Source organism: Python bivittatus, unplaced genomic scaffold (genome assembly GCF_059951505.1).
Source record: "Python bivittatus isolate LINGU-HERP-01145 unplaced genomic scaffold, Pbiv_v1 ctg000580_np1212, whole genome shotgun sequence".
Lineage (NCBI taxonomy): Eukaryota > Metazoa > Chordata > Lepidosauria > Squamata > Pythonidae > Python > Python bivittatus.
In genome coordinates, this window is record NW_028277087.1 from 31,624,291 (window position 1) to 31,643,774 (window position 19,484).

General features: G+C 37.7%; 1 protein-coding gene across 3 annotated transcripts in view; it reads right to left on the minus strand.

Moving 5' to 3' along the window:
• TUNAR (transmembrane neural differentiation associated intracellular calcium regulator) overlaps window positions 1-19,484 on the minus strand; it is a 49,970-nt gene that overhangs the window by 19,823 nt on the left and 10,663 nt on the right. For 2 of the 3 annotated variants that reach the window (XM_088149876.1, XM_088149875.1), the window contains exon 2: window positions 18,102-18,376. The exons of the other annotated variant lie outside the window; for it this stretch is intronic. In XM_088149876.1, the coding sequence (XP_088006002.1) occupies window positions 18,102-18,113 (12 nt within the window). In that variant the 5' untranslated portion in view covers window positions 18,114-18,376. The remainder of the gene's footprint in view (window positions 1-18,101; window positions 18,377-19,484) is intronic. 3 annotated transcript variants of the gene reach the window in all.

Consider the following 19,484-nt stretch of genomic DNA (forward strand, 5'->3'; position numbering starts at 1 on the left):
GTAGGCTTCATGCCACTGCTTCCTCAATTTTTTTTTTTTACATTAATGCTTCCTCAATTTTTTTAAAAATGCATTTTTTAAAACTAAGACTTTGGGGCTGGTTATTGGTACCTACTCCTAAGTAAAGCTGTATAGAAAATGCAGCAATAAAACTAATTCTGCCTTTCTTTATTTGGAGATAAGCCTCACTGAGTTCAGTGGCATTTGTTGCCAAATATAACTGCATAAGACTGCAGTGTGGCTGGAGGGTTTTTCTCTGTCAGGAAAAAGGAGGAAAAAAAACCCCCTTACTGACAGAGGAACTCGGGCATTAAATATCTTGATTTGCAGAGCAGCTCTATTAAAAAGACTGAGCAGTATGTAAGAAGCAGGAAAAAAACCTCCCAACTTAGTATTTAGATAAAAAATTGGGCATGGGCCAAACAAACTCTGATTTAAAATCGCAGCAGAGCTGAAATTTAGGTTGAAGTATTATTATTATTATTATTATTATTATTTTTTAATATTTGTCCATTGAATTGAGCAATGTCTAGTCCCACCTTAGGCATGAAAGCCTGCTGGGTGACTTTGGGCCAGTCACTCTCTTTCAGCCCAACTCACCTCATAGAGTTGTTGTGGGGAAAATAGGAGAAGGAAGGAGTATTAGGTATGTTCACCACCTTGAGTTATTTATAAAAATAATAAAGGCAAGATAAAAAAAAATCTAAATTCAATTTTAAATGTTTGTTTGTTTATTGAATTCAGCAACGAATGCTCTCCTTCCAAAGGCCTCCAATAGATATATTGCTTTTGTTTTGTGAAAGCCTCTCTTGGGATGCATAAGCTCGCTCTATGCTGTAATTAGATGGGCTACCTTGTTATATGTTCTCTGCACACAGAGAGGAGGAAAAAAGACCTTGGAAGCATACTTTAACCAAGCCATGAGGAGGCCAGTTTTAGAACTGTCTGCATTGTTTGTCTACAGAGATGAGCAACATTGGCTTGTCTACTTGTTGCTTACTTGTTTAGGCATTTTCTTCCTAAAAAAAATAATAAAGTGGCGGCTTTTCTTAATGAACACACAAATCAAACTGATTTCCCTCTGACAATCAGAATTTAGTTTAACTTTCCCACTCAGTCGCTTTCCAGTTATGTTGGATTAGATCTCCCCTCATGGCAAGCCAATAAGCTTTTAAAATAGCCTGAGCTTGGTATTTCATTTGCAGACATTTCAGTACCTACTGGGGTAACATCTTAAGCCACTATGAGCCAGCAACGAAGATATTATCTAGGTGGATAATGAAATGTCTATAAATGAAGAATCAAACTCAGAAAACTCTTACAATCCAGCACCACAAACCTGAGCTAGATCTATTCGCTTCCATCTTTGAATATCCTCCAGTCTGGCCAATCCAAAGGCCTCCTATTGTTTTTCAACAAATTAGAGTTTATATTTCACATTTCCCAAATGGCCATCATGGGTGAAGATTATAAAAATATTTCATTTTACCTTGGATGACACAAAGACTGCTTTAGTTTGTTGAAATCAGCTATTACTTGCCTGTTCCTGGAACTATTGTGTATATACCAAATCTGGAATCTGATCACATTTTAGGGAACTACCTGTGAACTTCCCTAAAAAAAATTGAAACAGTTAACATAAAGGAGATACAAATATAATAAAAAATATCTCCCCCAAATATATTTATTACAGAAATATGATACATAAATGTATTATATAGCATTACTAGTATTAATAATTTATGGTATAATTTATAAAGTATAATATGCTTATTATATTAAATATTTATTATTGATTGATGAAATATTATGTAATTTATAATTATATAAGTAAATACTATAAAAATAATAAAAGAATCACTCAATAGAATGAATTCCCCCAGCTTAGGAAAATCTCTTCAGATACATGGCTAAGGAAATCTGTTTGCTGCTCAGTTGTCTCCTGTCAATTGCCTTTTACTTCTCTATCTCAAAGAGTCTCAGAATGGCACTTAAGTGAAAAGGATTTTACAAGATCCTTTGCATTTGAGTAAGATTGCTATTTTAAATTAAACAAGCAATTACGGGTGTTCAGAACATTTTTTTCTCACCTTTGTTTCAAAATTAAGAGATTATTTTACAATAATCCCTTGCCATGTAAGAAAGACAGAAAGAGAAGGGGAAAAATATTATTTTTTCTCTTCCCAACTTTAGAAAGACAATGCTAAGTCTTCCAGAAAATCTGAATGTCAGTAGATATGATTTAAGCAAATGGTGTAAGAATCCTCTTCTTATGGTTAATGCAACTTTTAAAACACCAGCATCTCCTCCCACCCCCCCAGGCTTGAGCAGAGACTTAAAAAATGTTGCATCTGATTCAAGTTATTGATAGTCTGACTCACGGAGTAGGTCACACATTAGATCTAGTTTTTATATTATGGCAGTGGCAACATGATCTTAAGTTGAGGGATGTTGTCATCAGTCTCTTGTTATGGGTAGGTCAGTCCCTGTTAGCCTTGGCATTTCCCCTGGCTGGCTCCTGATTGGTCTGCCCAGACACTTGATGAGGTTCTGGTGCACAGTTTGACTGAGTCCAGGTGACTGCAGCCTTGAATGAGATTGTGCCTGCACAGACTCTTTATGCACATAGATAAAGTCATCTGGGCTGTCATCTGGGTCTTGGAGGAACTTCAGCAAATGAACAAATCTTAGAACACTGCTGGAGGAAGATGAAGAGTGAGCCTTTGTGGGTTTATTGTGTCTATTTCTCCACTCTTATTTGTATCCCTGAATAGCTCCATGGCAAAATTATTTTCAGTGCCTGAATCCTGCATGGATAAAGAATGGTCATGGGAGCCTTTGCAGAGCCACTGTGCTGATTATTCTAAGTTTCTGCCAGACAAAGTTGCTTGGATTATCTGAACCTATTGCAGATGGGTTTCAGGCTGAGTTATAGTACCAAGATGGCATTGATGCACTTGTTGATGACCTTTGGTAAGTAGTGTATCTATCCTACTCCATTTGGAGTAGGAAGTACAGTTCTTTAGTAGTTCTCTTCCTTCCTCCAAACATTTGTAAATAAGGATGTCTTGTTAGGAAAAAAAAAAAATCACTCTCCCTTCAGATTCAAAGTGATTCTAAAATTAGCACAAAGGTAATTTTTAAATCTAAAATGTGGAAGAAAGATTGAATGAAACCATGAGTTCATTAACATCATTGATCAGGTCATATTTTATTTATGTGGGGTGAAGCTAAAGCCTGTCTTCGTCTGAGGCTCTACAGCTTTATTTGGCAATGTATCCAACTGAGTTCTGTATGACTAAACCCATACATGTAGATAATTGTAGCAGAAGGAAAACTATTTTGTACACTATTTAATTGGAAAACTATTTTGTACACTATTTAATTGGAAAACTATTTTGTACACTTGAAAATAATCAGAGAGCTGTTACTTAAATATTTATTTTTGTGACATATTTCCTATATCTGTGCATATTTTTATTCCTTAGTAAAACCTTTTTCTATTGTATTTCTAAATCAGTGAACAATGAATGAATATTTCATTGTTTGAACATTTCTTAAGTTAGAAAGAGAACTACAGCCTTGAGGTATGGGGTTTGATTTGATTGTACATTGGGAGTGGAAGGCTATCAGCAGCTGATTTAAACAATCCTTTTGTTGCTTAGGAAATAGTAATATATGCATTTGTTTGGGAGAAATCCACTGAACTTAACGGGACTTGGTTATACTTAGACATGTATAAGATTGGACAGTATTCATCTGTATTTGCATTCTTTGTTGTTGTTTAGTCGTTAAGTCGTGTCCGACTCTTCGTGACCCCATGAACCATATCGCGCCAGGCCTTCCTGTCCTTCACTGCCTCCCTGAGTTTGCTCAGTTTCACGCTCACTGCTTCAGTGATGCTATCTAACCATCTCATCCTCTGCCGTCCCCTTCTCCTTTTGCCTTCAATCTTTCCCAAATATCAGATTTGTAAGTTAGCTGAAGAAAAGTAAAATAGCTTGTAATTTAATCAACAAAAACTCTTATTTGTTGTTTGAACAAACAGCCATCTTAGTATTTTCTTCTTATCCTTCTCTCCTTTATCCTTTAGGGTTTGTGCCAGAAACAAAATAGCTTCTATATTGGAGTGTTCTTAATTCTCAGTCTCACAATTTAAAGTTTGCCCCTATACTGACCCCCACTGACTTAAGCTAAACAGCCAGATGCATCAACCAATTAAGACTAGAACTCTACATATTCTTATCTGAGGGTTAATATAGCTCACTGAAATGGGTTTGAATTCCAAGGAAATATACAAAGGATTGGGATGTTCAGATGCAATCTTAAACTTAGTGGGGTGTATGTCCTGAAGTAAATATTCTTCCAAAGATTAATTGAGCTACTAAACTGATTAGGGTTTGCAGCTCTCAGGTTTGTATCAATGGGGTTAAATTAGGCACCTCATGCATTTCCTTCTTTAAGTACTATTTGCATTTGTATTCCAACAGAACTGTACCAAGTGTTTTCAAATCTGTATTAATTAACAGGTTGTCTGAGCTGCAGATATCTGTGAGGTCTTTAGATGACAGCAAATGGTTTCTTATCTCTTTGTTGCCTTTTCATTGTAGCCCAGATAAGATAGGCCCAGATCATAGACTCAAGAACTCATTAGTATACATGACTTATCCTTTTTGACTTTGAACATCTGTCTCTGGATAGTCTTAAGGGAATCGATTCGGTTCACACGTGGACCAATGAAAAACTGAACAATGCTAATTTCCCTTGCAGAAATAATTTAAATTCTCTGTCATCTCTTGTACTACAGCAAAATTATGTAATACCTTCGTAATTCACCAGTTGTGTTACGATGTGGTAAGTAGAAACATCTCAGCACTTATTAAAATGTATACCTATGCAACCGCACAGGCAGACTCCTGTGCTCTATTTCTGGATCAGTCATGCATCCTGACTTTCATGATACTCTGTGGAGGGATGCTCACACATAATGACACCTCATCAGGCTTACAAAAACGGTTTTACCACCCATACAAACAGCCCCAGTATTTTGCATGGGAAAGTAATGTAGAAAATAGGATGATGATGGGTTGCTTGGAGATCCTCATGTAGGGAGGTATGAATTCTTTTATAATACTTGAAGAAGGTTTAACAGTCACTTAGCACAACTATGCCTTGGTGTATATTAAGGGCACACAAACATATAAATAGTTTATGAATTGATTAAATGTGCAGTGGTCATAGGTGTCCAATACAAACTGTGATGAAGAAAAAATGATGAAATGTGCATCATAACATCACAATATAAACCTTGGCTTTTCATATCTCTGTCCCAATGTTCATGTACATACATAAATCATTATATTTGCCACAATGCACATTTCATCATTTGTCCCCATTTGTTCTCTGTCACTCCCAGATGCCTATAGTAAGAATATGGAACTACGTATCAGAGAAAGGGCTATAGCTGGAATTCTGGGAGTTGTGGTCCAACATATCCAGAACACAGAAAATTGGAGAAGTCTATGACAATCTTTTAGTTAGACATTTGACTGTATCATCTGCCTCGGGCTCTTTACATTTCTTTTTAATGGGATTTTTGTACATATTGTGAACCCAAGGGTACCTTTTCATGGATTCTAAAATTACAGTTGGCCCCTGCCCATAATATAGACAAGTAAAGAGACAAGAAGGAACCCATGCCTTGTTTCACTGTATTACCTGAAAAGGTAAATAGCCTTCTCTAAATCAGCAAGAAGATCATATCAAGGCTAGAAAAAGAAAAAAAGAATTTATACTTTCATTCTTGCAAGTCTTGATTATATGTCATATGTTGTTTCCAGCAAGAACAATGTATTTAATTAACTTGTCTTCTAATAATTTCATATCTGGTTAAATTCAACCCTAGCCATTATTTAAATTGTCTACTGCCATCTTGCAATGAACAGTATTTGCCATTCATACAGATAGCAGCTTCAAACTGCTAATTATCTTCATGTAGAAATTTCTATTTTTCAAAAGGAGGTCTCTTAATAAAAATTGTCCATCTCTCATATAAGAGAAATAAACTTATTTCTTACTCTGTTATGATTTATACTGGGAATCCTTTCCTATCACTCCCAAACATTTTGTTTATATTCATATATATATATATGGAACAGAAGGCTTAGTCTCTTTATTAAAGACATCAATTACCCACCCATGCCACATCTTCCCAGTTTGTGCACAAATAATGCTATTAATATTCTGCACCAATTTCATAAAATAAATAGCCTTTCCTTGATATTTCTCAGCAGGATAGTTTTTCATTATCACATTGACTTTATTTATTGGTATTCTCAAATACCTGCATAAATACAAAATGAATAAGGTTAACTCTCCTTTGAGTCTAGCTCAACTCCTAGTGACTTCAGAGACCAGTCCATGCAGTATTTATACAACAATTCAAAAGTGATTTGCCACTTGTGGTCTCCCATCCCCATTGGGATTGACTCCTAATGACTGTATGGATACACGCTCACAGATTTGACTTTCTTTAGCAGTAACTCACACTTCTTCCAAAGACATTCCCTGGAGGGAAGTAACAAGTGATATCACCCAGGACTCTATCTTCAGCCTAGTGCTACTTAAGAACTTTTTAATGAACTGGAAGATGGAATGGAAGGCATATTTATTACATTTACAGATGAAACCCAAGTAAGGAGGTTCACTAACCCCTTATACGACAAAAGCTTTATCCAGAATAATTTGTCCAGTTTGATCAATGGGGCAAATCCAACAGGATGCTGTTCACTGCATGTACAGAGAGATATAAGTTGGTGGCAGTGATTGAGAGAAGAGTCTAGGGGCTTAACTGGCAAGCTGGACTGCCAGCTGAACTTCAACAAGCTGTGTTATACAACAGCATAGGCTAGTGCGGTTTTGAGCTTCATTAACACTATGTCCCAGTCACCGAAGGTAATAATTCCATTATATTTTTGCTGATGATCACTGCTTAGAAGTAGAGAAGCAGACAGGTTCAGAGGATAGTTACCAAGTTGATAAGGAAACTGGGAACTAAGACCTATGAGGAACAGTTAAATAAGCTGGGCATGTTTAGCTTTGCAAAAGAGAAGATTATGGGAGATATGATAGTAGTCTATAAATACCTAAAAGGCAGTCACATGCAAGAGAGAACAGTCCTGACATCTGTTAAAACTGAGAGCAGGATAGGGTCCAACTGATTGAAATTAAAAGAAAGGAGATTCAGGTTGAATCAGGAAGAATTTACTGAATTTATAGTAATAGCTGTTAAGAAAGCCTGGCTGTAACAACAATGGGTTCCCTCTCCCGTTCCCCACCCTCATCCCCACTCCCTAATTTTCAGATGAGAGTAGGATAGCCATCTGTTGGGCAGGAATCCATAAATCACCTGCAGTGAGTGGGGCATTAAACTAGATGGTCCCTTTCTTCTAAATACAGTCTATAGTTTTATGATTCTATGATTTTATAGTAATCTCTTTGATCCTTTCCGTCTACCTTATCTATTGTCTTCAGCTACTCCCATCTAAAACAATATGTGAAAAAAAATATGAGAAAGAAAGAAGAAAAATAAGCTCATATGTTTACATTATAAAGCTCTTTAAAAAAAAAAAAGAATCCTCCACAATCCTATAGTATCGATGTAATCAGTAATAGATACACATTTGTATTAATGCCAGAGGCTGCTTAGTACAACTAAACTGACATCAACCCTTTATGGACTTTTGAAGAAGGACTTAAAAAGAAGGAAAAATATTCACTCCCTTTAAAGTGGCAATTGCGGAGTCCATAGCATAATACATCCAAAATACAGTAGGTGGATCTAATCTTCTAGTGGAACTTAGATGCTTCTCCAGCAGGAGCTGGGAAGTTCTTCCCTCATAAATATATCTATAAAATAAGAGCAGTTGGTAAAGACCTGTTCCTTAAATGGTTTTAGAATTTTAATCTAATTATTATTATTTTTCCTTCTAAGTTAGGCACAAAGAGGGAAAGGAGAAAAGGAGAGAACCTTTGTTTGTCTCATATGTGGTTACAACTGCATACAGTGCAGGGAAATTCCATTATCACATTAGCACTTCTTACACAGTGGGACTTTCTCCTCTATTTCTTTATCCCCAACTTCTGATGCCTGCCTTCAGGAGTTCCTCAACCCTCTGCATTACACTTTGAGGGCACATGGGAGGAGAAATCATGGGAAGCGTTCACTGGATATCATAGGTAATGAAAGGTATGTTTTTCTTCTATTTTTAAATTAAATTTATATTCTACTTTTGTACCAAAAGAAGGGCACTTAAGACATCTAACAATAAACACAGTAAAACACAAATGGAAACTAAAACAACAATTTAAAACACAATAAAGACAGTATTAGAAGCACAAGGAAAACAGCCCATTAAATACAATAAAGCAACAGCAAAAATAAAACAAGTAATTGAAACATAATAATAACACCACTAAAAGCTCCATAGCATCCTCCCTCCTGAAATCTGCTTTTTCACCATAGGCCTCCTTATGTAAAAATGCTTCAGCCTGCCAGCAAAATGTTCTAAAAAGGATCTGGTCTGGCTGCTCTGGGGAAGTCTGCTGAGTCCTCCACTGAGTCCTCCACTCAGCAAAGTGCCTTCACTACAAAAAAACCCAACTCTTTAACATTCCGCTATAATTAAACAAGGATCCCCTATGGTAATTTTGGGTTTTGGAAACCAACAGTAATCCCTTCCAACTTAGACCTTCTTCCTTCGTGTTAGTATATATTTCTTTTGAAAATATAAGAATCATTAACATTTATAAAAATTTATTTGCGTATGCCATTGTGTTAACAGTAAACTCTTCAGTGTGAAAATTGACTCCTGTTAAATAATGCATTTTATAGAGCTTAAAATACTTAGATATCCATTATTGACCTAGTTTGCTTATTGTAATCACATAGTAAAGAAGATTTACATGAGCAAAAATAATGTTATTAAAGTGACTTACTTTGGAAGAGAGGAAAGGGAATTATGCCCCAGGCTTAATGACTCTGCTGCCATGACAATCAAAGAGCTCGATTTGACAAAACTTTTATCCACATGAGTTGTTTTTATTCACTTTTTAGCTTTCCCTCTCTTCTCTTTTAAATAGGTGCCATAAGTCACTTTGCCTCAACGTTAGGGTCGGTCAACAAGAAATGCATTTTTAAAAAAAGATGGGGGAGGGAAATGCTATGTTGTATGTGACTAAAACTTCACAAGATCATATTCACATACAATGGTGCTTAAAAGTGTGAACACTTGAATTTTCAATATCTCTGCGTAAATATGACCTAACATGTGATCTGTTCTCCACACAAGTCCCAAAACTACATTAAGAGAACCCAATTAAACAAATGAATCAAAAATATTATACTTGTTCATTGATTTATTCAGGAAAATGATCTAAAGCTTCATATCTGTGTATGGCAAAAGTATGCGAACCTCTAGGATTATCAGTTCATTTAAAGGGGAAATAAGAGCAGGTGTTTCAATCAATGGGATGATAACCAGGTGTGAATGTGGAAGGTCTTGCTTTATTTAAAGAACAGAATTCTGGATATTCACTATCAAATCCTGATCTTCCCAACACAGGTATGTGGAAGTGTGTCATGGCTCGAACAAAGGAGCATCTGAGGACCTCCAAAAAACAATTGTTGATGCTTACCTGGCTGGAAAAGTTTACAAAACTATTTCCAAAGAGTTTGGACTCCACCAAACCACTGTCAGGCAGACTGTGTACAAATGGAGGCAATTCAACACCATTGTTTCCCTCCCCTGGACTGGTCCACCAACCAAGATCACACCAAGAGCGTGTAATACTCTGGGAGGTCTCAAAGAACCCCAGGTTAATATCAAAGGAAATAAAGGGCTAATAGAGGTGAATATGTGTAGCTCAGGGTTGAACTGTAGAGTCCTTGGAGTTCTCTGAGAGCTCAGAGAACCCCAAGGACTCTATAGAATTAAAGGCCTGTCTAGCATTGATGAATGCTGGTGTTCATGAGACCACCATCAGGAGGATACTGAACAACAATGGTGCACATGGCAAAGTTGCAAGGAAAAAGCCACTACTCTCCAAAAAGAACATTGCTGCCTGTCTTCAATTTTGAAAGACTGCATGGATAAGCCAGAAGGCTATTGGAAGTTGGGGTATGCGGATAGTTGAGTCTAAAATATAACTTTTTGGTTTAACTGAAAAGCATTATGTTTGGTGAAAGGTAAACACTGCATTCCAGAATAAGAATGTTGTTTGATCTGTGAAACATGGGGGTGGCTACCTCTGGCCAGGATGGTTGGTTTACCATCATCAATGGAACTATGAATTCTGAATCAGAAATAAGAATATCAGCAAATTCTACAAGAAAACATCAGGGTATCTGTCTGTGTACTAAAGCTCACGAGAAAGTGGGTCATGCAGCAAGACAATGCCCCCAAATACACAAGTCATACAACCAAAGAATGGTTAAAGCAGAAGAAAATTAATGTTATGGAATGGCCAAGTCAAAGTCCTGACCTTAATTCTATAGAAATATGGAAGGAAGTTCATTGAGGAAGCCCACCAACATCCTGAAGCTGTTCTGTAAGAAGGAATGGGCTAAAATTCCTTCAAGCAAATGTGCATGACTGATCAACAGTTATCAGAAATGTTTACTTGCAGTTATTGCTGCCCACGTGGGGCACACCAATTACTGAAAGTAAATACTTTTGCCACACACAAATATGAAGCTTTGGATCATTTTCCTCAATAAATCAGTGAACAAGTATAATGTTTTTGACTCATTTGTTTAATGTTTGGGTTCTCTTTATCTAGTTTTAGGACTTGTGTGGAGAATAGATCACTTTTAGGTAATATTTATGCAGAAATATTGAAAATTCTAAAGGGTTCACACTTTTAAGCACCACTGTATATCTTTGAAAGTCAGGTGGTTGAGAAACTTCCATGCACTGGCACCCAAACCCCCTAATATGCTCATTTGGCAGCATCCCTGCTTTCTCTAAATTGTCCAGTTAAAGGCAGTTTTTCTGGTACTGTTGATACTATTTACTAGGGCTATGTAGTACCAAAAGGGGTTTCAAAGCATGCAGGGACACAGCTATGATACTTCTCTGCAACTCTTTAAAGTTCTTGGATCATGTGGCTGGTGTCTGAAGGTCTACATTGTGCAGCTGCATAACCCCACTTCTACATCCTTCAATGGGAGGGTTTTCTTCAATAAAAATGAGGGATAAAAATATTTTCAACTGAATAATAATATTTGTCTGTGTATTTACTAGAAAAGTTCCTGTTTGAATTTTCAAATCAGTTCAGAGTCAATCTGATTTAAATTTGAGGTTTGCTCTGAAGACTTGATTTGATAAGTATATATGTGCAAAGGCGTAGCTAATTTTCAAACGGAATTGAAGCATTTGATTCTATTCCATTCATTAAATTTATTCAGCAGCTCAAAGATTCTGTCAGATGAGTTAAGGAAATCACTTTTGAATCACATTTTGGATTGAATCTTCACATTACACTTTACTGTATGGAAATAGCTCTATACACAAAATAAAAAGATAGTTGAGTTTCACTGTTGCTGAGCATATGAAAATATCTTTTCAGTGGGACCTCTGGGTGAGACAATGGCAAACTAAGATGTCTCTGGAGGAGCAGAGAGGACCACGCAGCTAAGACTGATGAACTGGACAAGCCTGGTCCAACAGAACCTCTCTGGACAAGGAGAGGATGAGAGATTGCCTGCTTGTGCTCCAGACAGCTGCTGCTCATGAGGAGACTGTAGGACAGCAGACGACCCATGTCTCTAGAACTGGAAGATGAGGGAAGTCATCAAGCTCTCAACCATGGCAGAGCATTTAAGGACGCTGGGTTTGTTCAATCTCTTTCTAAACACTTTTGGATTTATAATTATTTTAAAGTTAAAAGAGGTCTTCCAAGCAACAGGTTTGAAAAACTACCTGGTGAGTAAAACTTCATCCTAAAATAGAGGAAACACTTAAAGAATTTAAAGAATATAAAATAAATGGCAAAAAGCTAAATAAGAATTTAATTCAAGAAAGTTTTAAACAAATTAAGGGACCAGAAAAATTTGGAATATTAGGACTTTTGCTAAGATTTTTGGAATAACTAAATAAACAAAATAATATCTTTGTGGGAATATAAATTGTTTAGTCTATTAGGAAAGAGATGATGAGTTACAATTTGAAAATAAAGAAAGCAAAGAAATTGAGATTTTATGATTATAGAAATGGAACACTAGAGGGAACTAAAGTTCCAGGCAGGAAAAAGAAGAAAAAAAGAGGAAAATCTGTCTTTTATTTTGGAACTAAAAGAGGAGCAGTGTAGTTTATGAAATGACAGATAAAGGTATGACATTTGAGACATCTCAAATTATTTTTGAAGAATTGGGAGAGAAACATACAGTTACACTGACAGCAATAATTACTGCACCTGCTAATGCATTTTTTGAAGAAGATTCTAAAGTAAAAACAAAAGATGGGAAAGAAAACAATGTGGAAGAATTTATAGACCAAGAAGATGAAGAGGGGAAACAAATTCCAGTTGATATAGAAATACTGGAAAATAAAGAAATTGTGGATTTTAAGATAGATGACAGCCGAAGTAAAAATAATACTTTTTTTACCAAGTAAAAATCAGATAATAAGCCAGGAGATGAAAAATGACCTCGACAAGGACTTATCACCGGATTTACGAAAGAGAGTTTCTAAAGTCTTGAAGAAATCTTTGAGACGGGAGAAAGAAAGTTTGAATGGAGATTCAATCCTATAACAGCATCTTGATGAATTAAAGATCAAGATTGTCAGAAACAAAAGAAAGGAATATAAAGTGACTTGTTTGATCAAGGTTAAAATAAGAAACACTTCCATAAAATTCTGGAAACCCTTTATGGACTTTTTTTCAATTCTTGGACAAAAACAACAATTTTTGGATTTGTGAATGGATTGGGGAGGTTATGGGAAGAAGTGAATTATTTATATAATCTTATAGCGGGTAGGGAAATATTAAATTTGCCTGCACTTGTTGCAAGGAAGATCGGGAATCACTTCTTTAAATATTCTTTTCTTCTTCTTTTCTTTTCCTGATTTCAGTTTGTATTATCATTTAGTATTGTTAAACTCTTCAATAAAGGTATTTAAAAAAAGAAAAGAAAATATCCTGGCAGCATGTAGTTTTCTTGGCAACAGTACAAAAATAGCTTGCCACAATCTTCCTGTGGGATTTTATTTTTAATTTCCCAGGCCATCATACCACACAGGGATTTCTTAGTAGTCTCCCATCCAAGTACTATCTGGGTCCAATCTTGTTTAGTACTTTTCATGATCTGCTAAGGTTGCTAATGCTAATAACTGCTGTGACACATGCCCATTATTTATGTGCATACTCTATATTCTATGAAAACCTTCAGATGAGTATGAAAATATGGATTACATCCACAGTCATGTTTCTGCTGTGACCTAAAATACACGGTAATGTTTACTATTGGAAGACAAGAATCTATGATATACTACAGCTTCCTATATCATTCACCACTTACTAGATCTGGGCAAAGCCCAAGCTGGCTTCTGGTTCTGTCCTCATTAGCCCTCCACAGAGGCTGAAAAGGAGAGAACCATTTCATTTAGGTAGAGTGGGAAGGAGAGAATATTACACCATCCGAATGTTTGCATGTGGGTCAAAGTTCCCAAAATACTCCTGTGTTCCATAGAGCGCCTTGTTCCCCTTTGACTGAGCATCCAGGAAACGCCTTGGCTCAGGACTTCACCAATTTTATGGGGCTGTGATTTTAAAAAATGAGTGACACCAAAGGAGGCTACTTTTCAGGAGCCCCTTAGAGAGGCCTTAGGTCTAAAAGCATCCTTCCTATTCTGTTTCTGCATATTCAGGTGGATATCATGAGTAGGTGGAGTTTTTAATGTAGGAAATCAGACTGCTGCTTTTATTGAAGCCTGCTGCTAAAAGAAATATCAGAAATTGAGGAACAGCGAGGGATAGAAAAGAGTCTGAGAAAGAATGTTGAGGTAATAATGGGCAAGAGGAGATAGGATAGGAGGCTGCAACTGCAACCAGCCATTGCAGAGAAAGCAGGACAGGCTGCTCTCTGGTCTCGCTTCCTTTCTAACTAAGGAAGTAAAAATGACAACCAAAATGCCTCTTCCAACCTGTGCAATGCCAGATCAATTGCTGATAAACCATCTATTATCCCAGACTTCATCCTGGATGAGAATTTTATCCTGGTGTGTATCACAGATATCTGGCTGGGGGAAGAGGAGGTGAGGGGTGTTTATCTCTCCCAAATGTCTCTGCTGGGCTACTCTGACGTGCAGAAATTTAGGACTGCAGGGCAAGGAGGGGTGGAAGTCCTGGCACATAGGAATTCTGTTTCACTAACTAAATGTCTAATCAATAGACTCCCATTTTTGAGTGCATGCTGTTGTCCAGGAGGTTCCCAGGATAGAGAAAGTACATAGTTATCATACTGTCCACTCTGCTGTCTAGCAGTTTGTCTCCTGAGCTAGCTGGACTAATCTCAGGCATGGTATAAATTACCCATCTTCTCCTGGGGAATTTCAGTGTTCACACTAAGGTTGCCTTCTCAGAGCTGGCTTAGAATTTCCAGCCTACCATGATTAATTATAGATCTACCCCAGCTGGTCCCTGGCATCAGCATGTAGTGGGACACACGCTGAGTTTCGTATTTTAACCCAGATGGAGCTGGCGATCTGAAGACTGTGGAGCTCAATGGGACACTATTGAAATTGCCTGGGTGTTTGATATTACCAGGCTTAAGTGCTCTCTTCTTTCTTGTGGAGCCAAATCATCACTTTAGTTTACTAGGGAGCTGAGAGTGATATCCTTATGAGCTCTGTTGTGGACTGGAACTTTGGGCACTCTTGCCTAGTTGTTCTGGTCCTTGCTAGTTATGCCAGAAGGTTTTGCCAGAGGACACTTAGCACATTGACCTATGTGATACATTCACATGAAACGTGTAAGGGTTCATAGGTAAGATTATGTCAGGCATATGCCTAAACCCAGTCATCTGTGGGGTTCAGGAGGGGAAGGTTTAACTCTAATTGGCTGCAGGTTTATATTGGGTTAAAAGACTCTCAGCTAGTCAGCCATGTTGCATGAATAGCATACAGTAGCCTTGTCCAAACAACACATTTGCCTACACCACCTGCTCTGCCTTCCTACACAGAAAGGAATTGGACAGAAACAGCAACTGGAAAAGCCAGGCTCTCAGTTATAGAGCTCATTGCTACAGTCCTGGCAGACACCGAACACAGCTTCCTTCCTAACACTGATTGGCTGCAGAGGCAGCTAAACCACACCAGGCTTGAAGGCAGTCCTCCTGCAAGTGCTTATAACCGATGATGACTGTAAATGAGAAAAAACTCTTGGCAGAACTTCTTGCACCTGAGCTCTGAATATATTCACAGACACTACAGCAAACTGTGTTGTTCCTATTTGGGAGCACTGTTTGCATCCCTGGTGTCTGCTGCCCTGTTTTCCAGTCCATGCCAGCCCTGCCAGCATGCAAGGAAAATGTTCCTGCTCCCCTTCCTTGGCAGCCTTATGGGGGTTTGTTATGGAAAGAGATGTGTCTCTCTTCTGCAGCTGTTTTTCTCCCACATTAAAGGGCTTGCTTCTCCTGCAAGGAGGGTGGGTCTATTTTTCTTCTTGGGAGCCAGTTTGTGAAGACTGGCCTGATAGTAGGAGTGGGGGTCCTCTCCCCTCTGTCAAGTGATGCTGGGGAGGTATTGTGTGGTAGAAACTGTGGGAGAAAGGGGTCACTGGAAGGGAAGCAGCCAGATTGTGTGTGTAAAGGAATATACAGTAGGTTTTCCCACGTTTTTGACTTCCTTTTCTTTTCACACTCAGTGCTGCCTATCTGACCAAGGTTATTTTACAATACTGTTATGAAATCTGGTACAAGAGCTCCCTTTCCTGGAGAAAGTATAGGGTTGGTTAGTTTGTGTTTCAAGGTATTGTGGGAAACCCACCCATTGTCTTAGTATGCTACGCATACCAGGCCACCATGTAGTATTGTTAAAGAGCATTTCATGTGAGTTGTTACCCCAGACACTACTTTCTAACCAAGTGTTATAGCTTCCCAATTTGTCCCTTATTTAAGCCTATAATGTTCAAGTCTCTCATTCAATCCAGGACTTATCCCATGTCATCTGTTCAGAGTTTCACCTGCTCCTTAGAACAATCCAGAATCTAATTTTGCCAAATAAACTCTTTTCTGACCTTATTCTCATGCTATACTTTTCAGGGTTTCAACTTAGGATTGAAACTCAGGGTTTTCAAAGGGTTTCAACTTAGTGCCTTTCTCTCTTGTGCTTACACTGTAATTCCTCATTAATAATAACTTAATATTACAAATGAGCAGTATCCTACTTTGGACACATTATGCGAAGGCCTAGCTTTCTGGAGAAGGTTCTAACACTGGGAAAAGTGGAAGGAAAGAAAGGAAAAGGACAACCAGCAGCAAGGTAGGTGCACTGTTGGAAGACCTGAAGGACCAGGTTGGGGATAGATTGTTATGGAGAAAATCAGTAGGAATTGAAAATGACTTGATGGCACATAATCAATCAATCAGTTACACTAGCCCAGTGTTGTCCAAACTTGGCCACTTTAAGATGAGTGGACTTCAACTCCCAGAATTCCCCAGCCAGCTCATCTTAAAGTGGCCAAGTTTGCACAACACTGCACTAGCCAATTTGGATCCTCTGAACTAAGCTTAGGATGGAATTTGAAATTCTTTAAAAAGTGGCAGAAATGAAATGCCTCTCAACATGTGTCCTTTAGTGTTATCAGGGAAATATATACAAATTTGAAATTTTCGCTTAGGTCTTTTTTAAATAATTAAACAAGGGATAATTCACACACACCATATTTCTTACCTAAAGTGGTATTCTGGCCGTCCTTTTATCTACCTAATCAAGCCACCAATGTTTTGCTAATTCAAAAACATGGAAAGACTCAAAAACATCTACTGCAAAAGATACATTTCTTTACCAAAAGGAAACTTTCAGTTTGACCCCAAACATATTTACCTGAGTTCAGTGGGATATAGCTTCTTTGTAAGTCTGGTTAACATTCTAGTACTAAAGAATGTAAAATCGTATGCTATCATTTAAGGAAGCTGTGAGAAGGCATAAAGCTGACATTTTACCTACAGAACAGGCCACAGTTAATTTTGTTTCATTGAGACTTTCCCCACATGTACCATACAGAAGCAGAGGAACATGTAGTGAAAGTACAGCTTTTCCAGAAACTTTGTGAAGATGCTTTGCAGTGATTTCTGCTACAAGAAACTATAGCTGCAGTGGTGGAAATTGCTGGAAATCGGCATCTGTGTGACTGATGGCTTTCTTTGGGTAGTCACTGGTAAGCATGAAATCACACACAGAAAATGACTTGGGGGGGGGCGTAATCAGTCTTGAATTAAAAAATCCAACCATCCTCTCCCTTTCCACACCTATAGAGTCAAACATTCCTTCATATCTTGCCATCTAAATAGTAAGTAACTTTGTAATGGTTTTAGACCAGCATATATCTTGTTATCTGTGGAATTCATAGTAGGACATATGGAGGCATAACATTTATTATTTTCAGGAGAATGAGACTGCAAAAGACCACTTTGAAACTGCCATGCTAGTCTGACAGTGGACTTAAAAAAAAAAAAGCATTCTATTCACTGTTATTCATTTATAGGCCTGGTTGAAATCAATGAAAACCCCACAAATAAATGCATAGTGGGATCAAACTCATCATCTGAAATCTCCTCTCAAACTATTACAAAGCACCTCACTAATGTTATTTTAAAATTAGTGTAATAAACATTGATATGATAGTGTAATAAAAATTGATAATGGTAAGCACTGATACCCATCAGAAGAGTAAGGAACGGAAGAGAATTTTTGCATGTTTTCAGAATTAAAATGGGAATCAATAAATTTTATTTGGTCACAGACCAGCATATAATTAAAATGGGGAAAAAACTAGTATACCACAAATAGCATTCTGTGTGAGAAAAGAACTGGCCTTACCATGCAGTGCATCAGGAGGAGAAAATCTCCCAGTATGCCACAGAGATTAAACTCAGCATGGAATCTAAATTCCCCTTGGAAGGCATGAAGATTATCCAACTCATCTTTCTCTGCCAAGTGGACAGGTTTTCTCTAGGCTTGAATCTTTCACCAGTAGTCAAAGCTTTAAAGTGCATTGTACTTCAGTCAGTGGGAGGAATATTTCCTCCAGCTTTGCAATGCCATTTCTCATCAGCCTGGAGAAGTTCTTCATTCCTCTGCTGGCATCAGAGGGACTCCAAGGGAAACAGAGAGAGATGGGGAGAGAGAAAATAAGAGAGAAAAAAGACCTTAGTAATGTATATTGAGGTGGCTCTCTGTAAAGGAAGGGGGCATTCTATTTTCATACTCTGAGCAATCCAATTTTATCCATTTTACCTGCATAGAGACAATATTTTGTAATGGACAAACATTCACAATTCCCAGTTGGCACATATTTTGCAAATACAATTCAGTTTTGTATCACCAATGAATTATTCTCCCAGCCATCAAACAAAGAAAAGGAAAGACACCTCTAAACCTCCCCTTATTCTCCTTTCATAACTCATGTTAGCTTAGGCAGCCAAAATTGTATATTGGCTTTGGAAAGCAGCTGGGATAAAACAGGCATAATATTCAGTAAAATGGGAAAATCTTCCTATCAAGAGAAAAAAGGCCACAACTTATGTGTCTCAACCACCCTGGATGAGGTTCTCATTCTGATTTCAAAAGGGTTAGGTCCCAAAAATAGGAATGGGGGAAGGACATCTGATGGTGAGTGGATTCTTTGAGCTGCTCTGTTTTCCTATGACCAGTAACTTTGACTTTCCCAGATCTTTCTGCAGAGCTTATTAATCGATTGTGGTTGCTGAGCAGCTAATTCCACCAGAGCCAGAATATCACTAAGAAGAGAAAAATGCCAAGCAGATAAGATAAGTTTCTTTCTCTGATCTTCATCTGTGCACATGTACTAACTTCAATCCCTTTTCTGCCTGGTGTGTGTATATATCTGTGCCTGTCTTAAGAATGAAAGAACTTTGACATTCACATGACTTAATACAATATATTCCCAATCCCTTTGCATCTGATTATTCTTACAGTAGGCACAGCTAAGAAGCCTCTTTGGACTGGCAAATAGCAAGGCTGCTGCCATTCAACTAGGGTTCCTACATACTCATCAGTGTCCATGTGGTTGATTCTAATTTTAGAGTTAGAACCACATCATTATGACTGATGTGAGGTGTGGTATTCTGCGATTGACCTGCATTTTTAATTAACACCTGGAAGAGAGGCTGCTTAGACAAGCTAGCTTTTCCTATTTACTCTTGCAAGTTGTGGGACAACAATTTTTTTGCTCTAACGCTA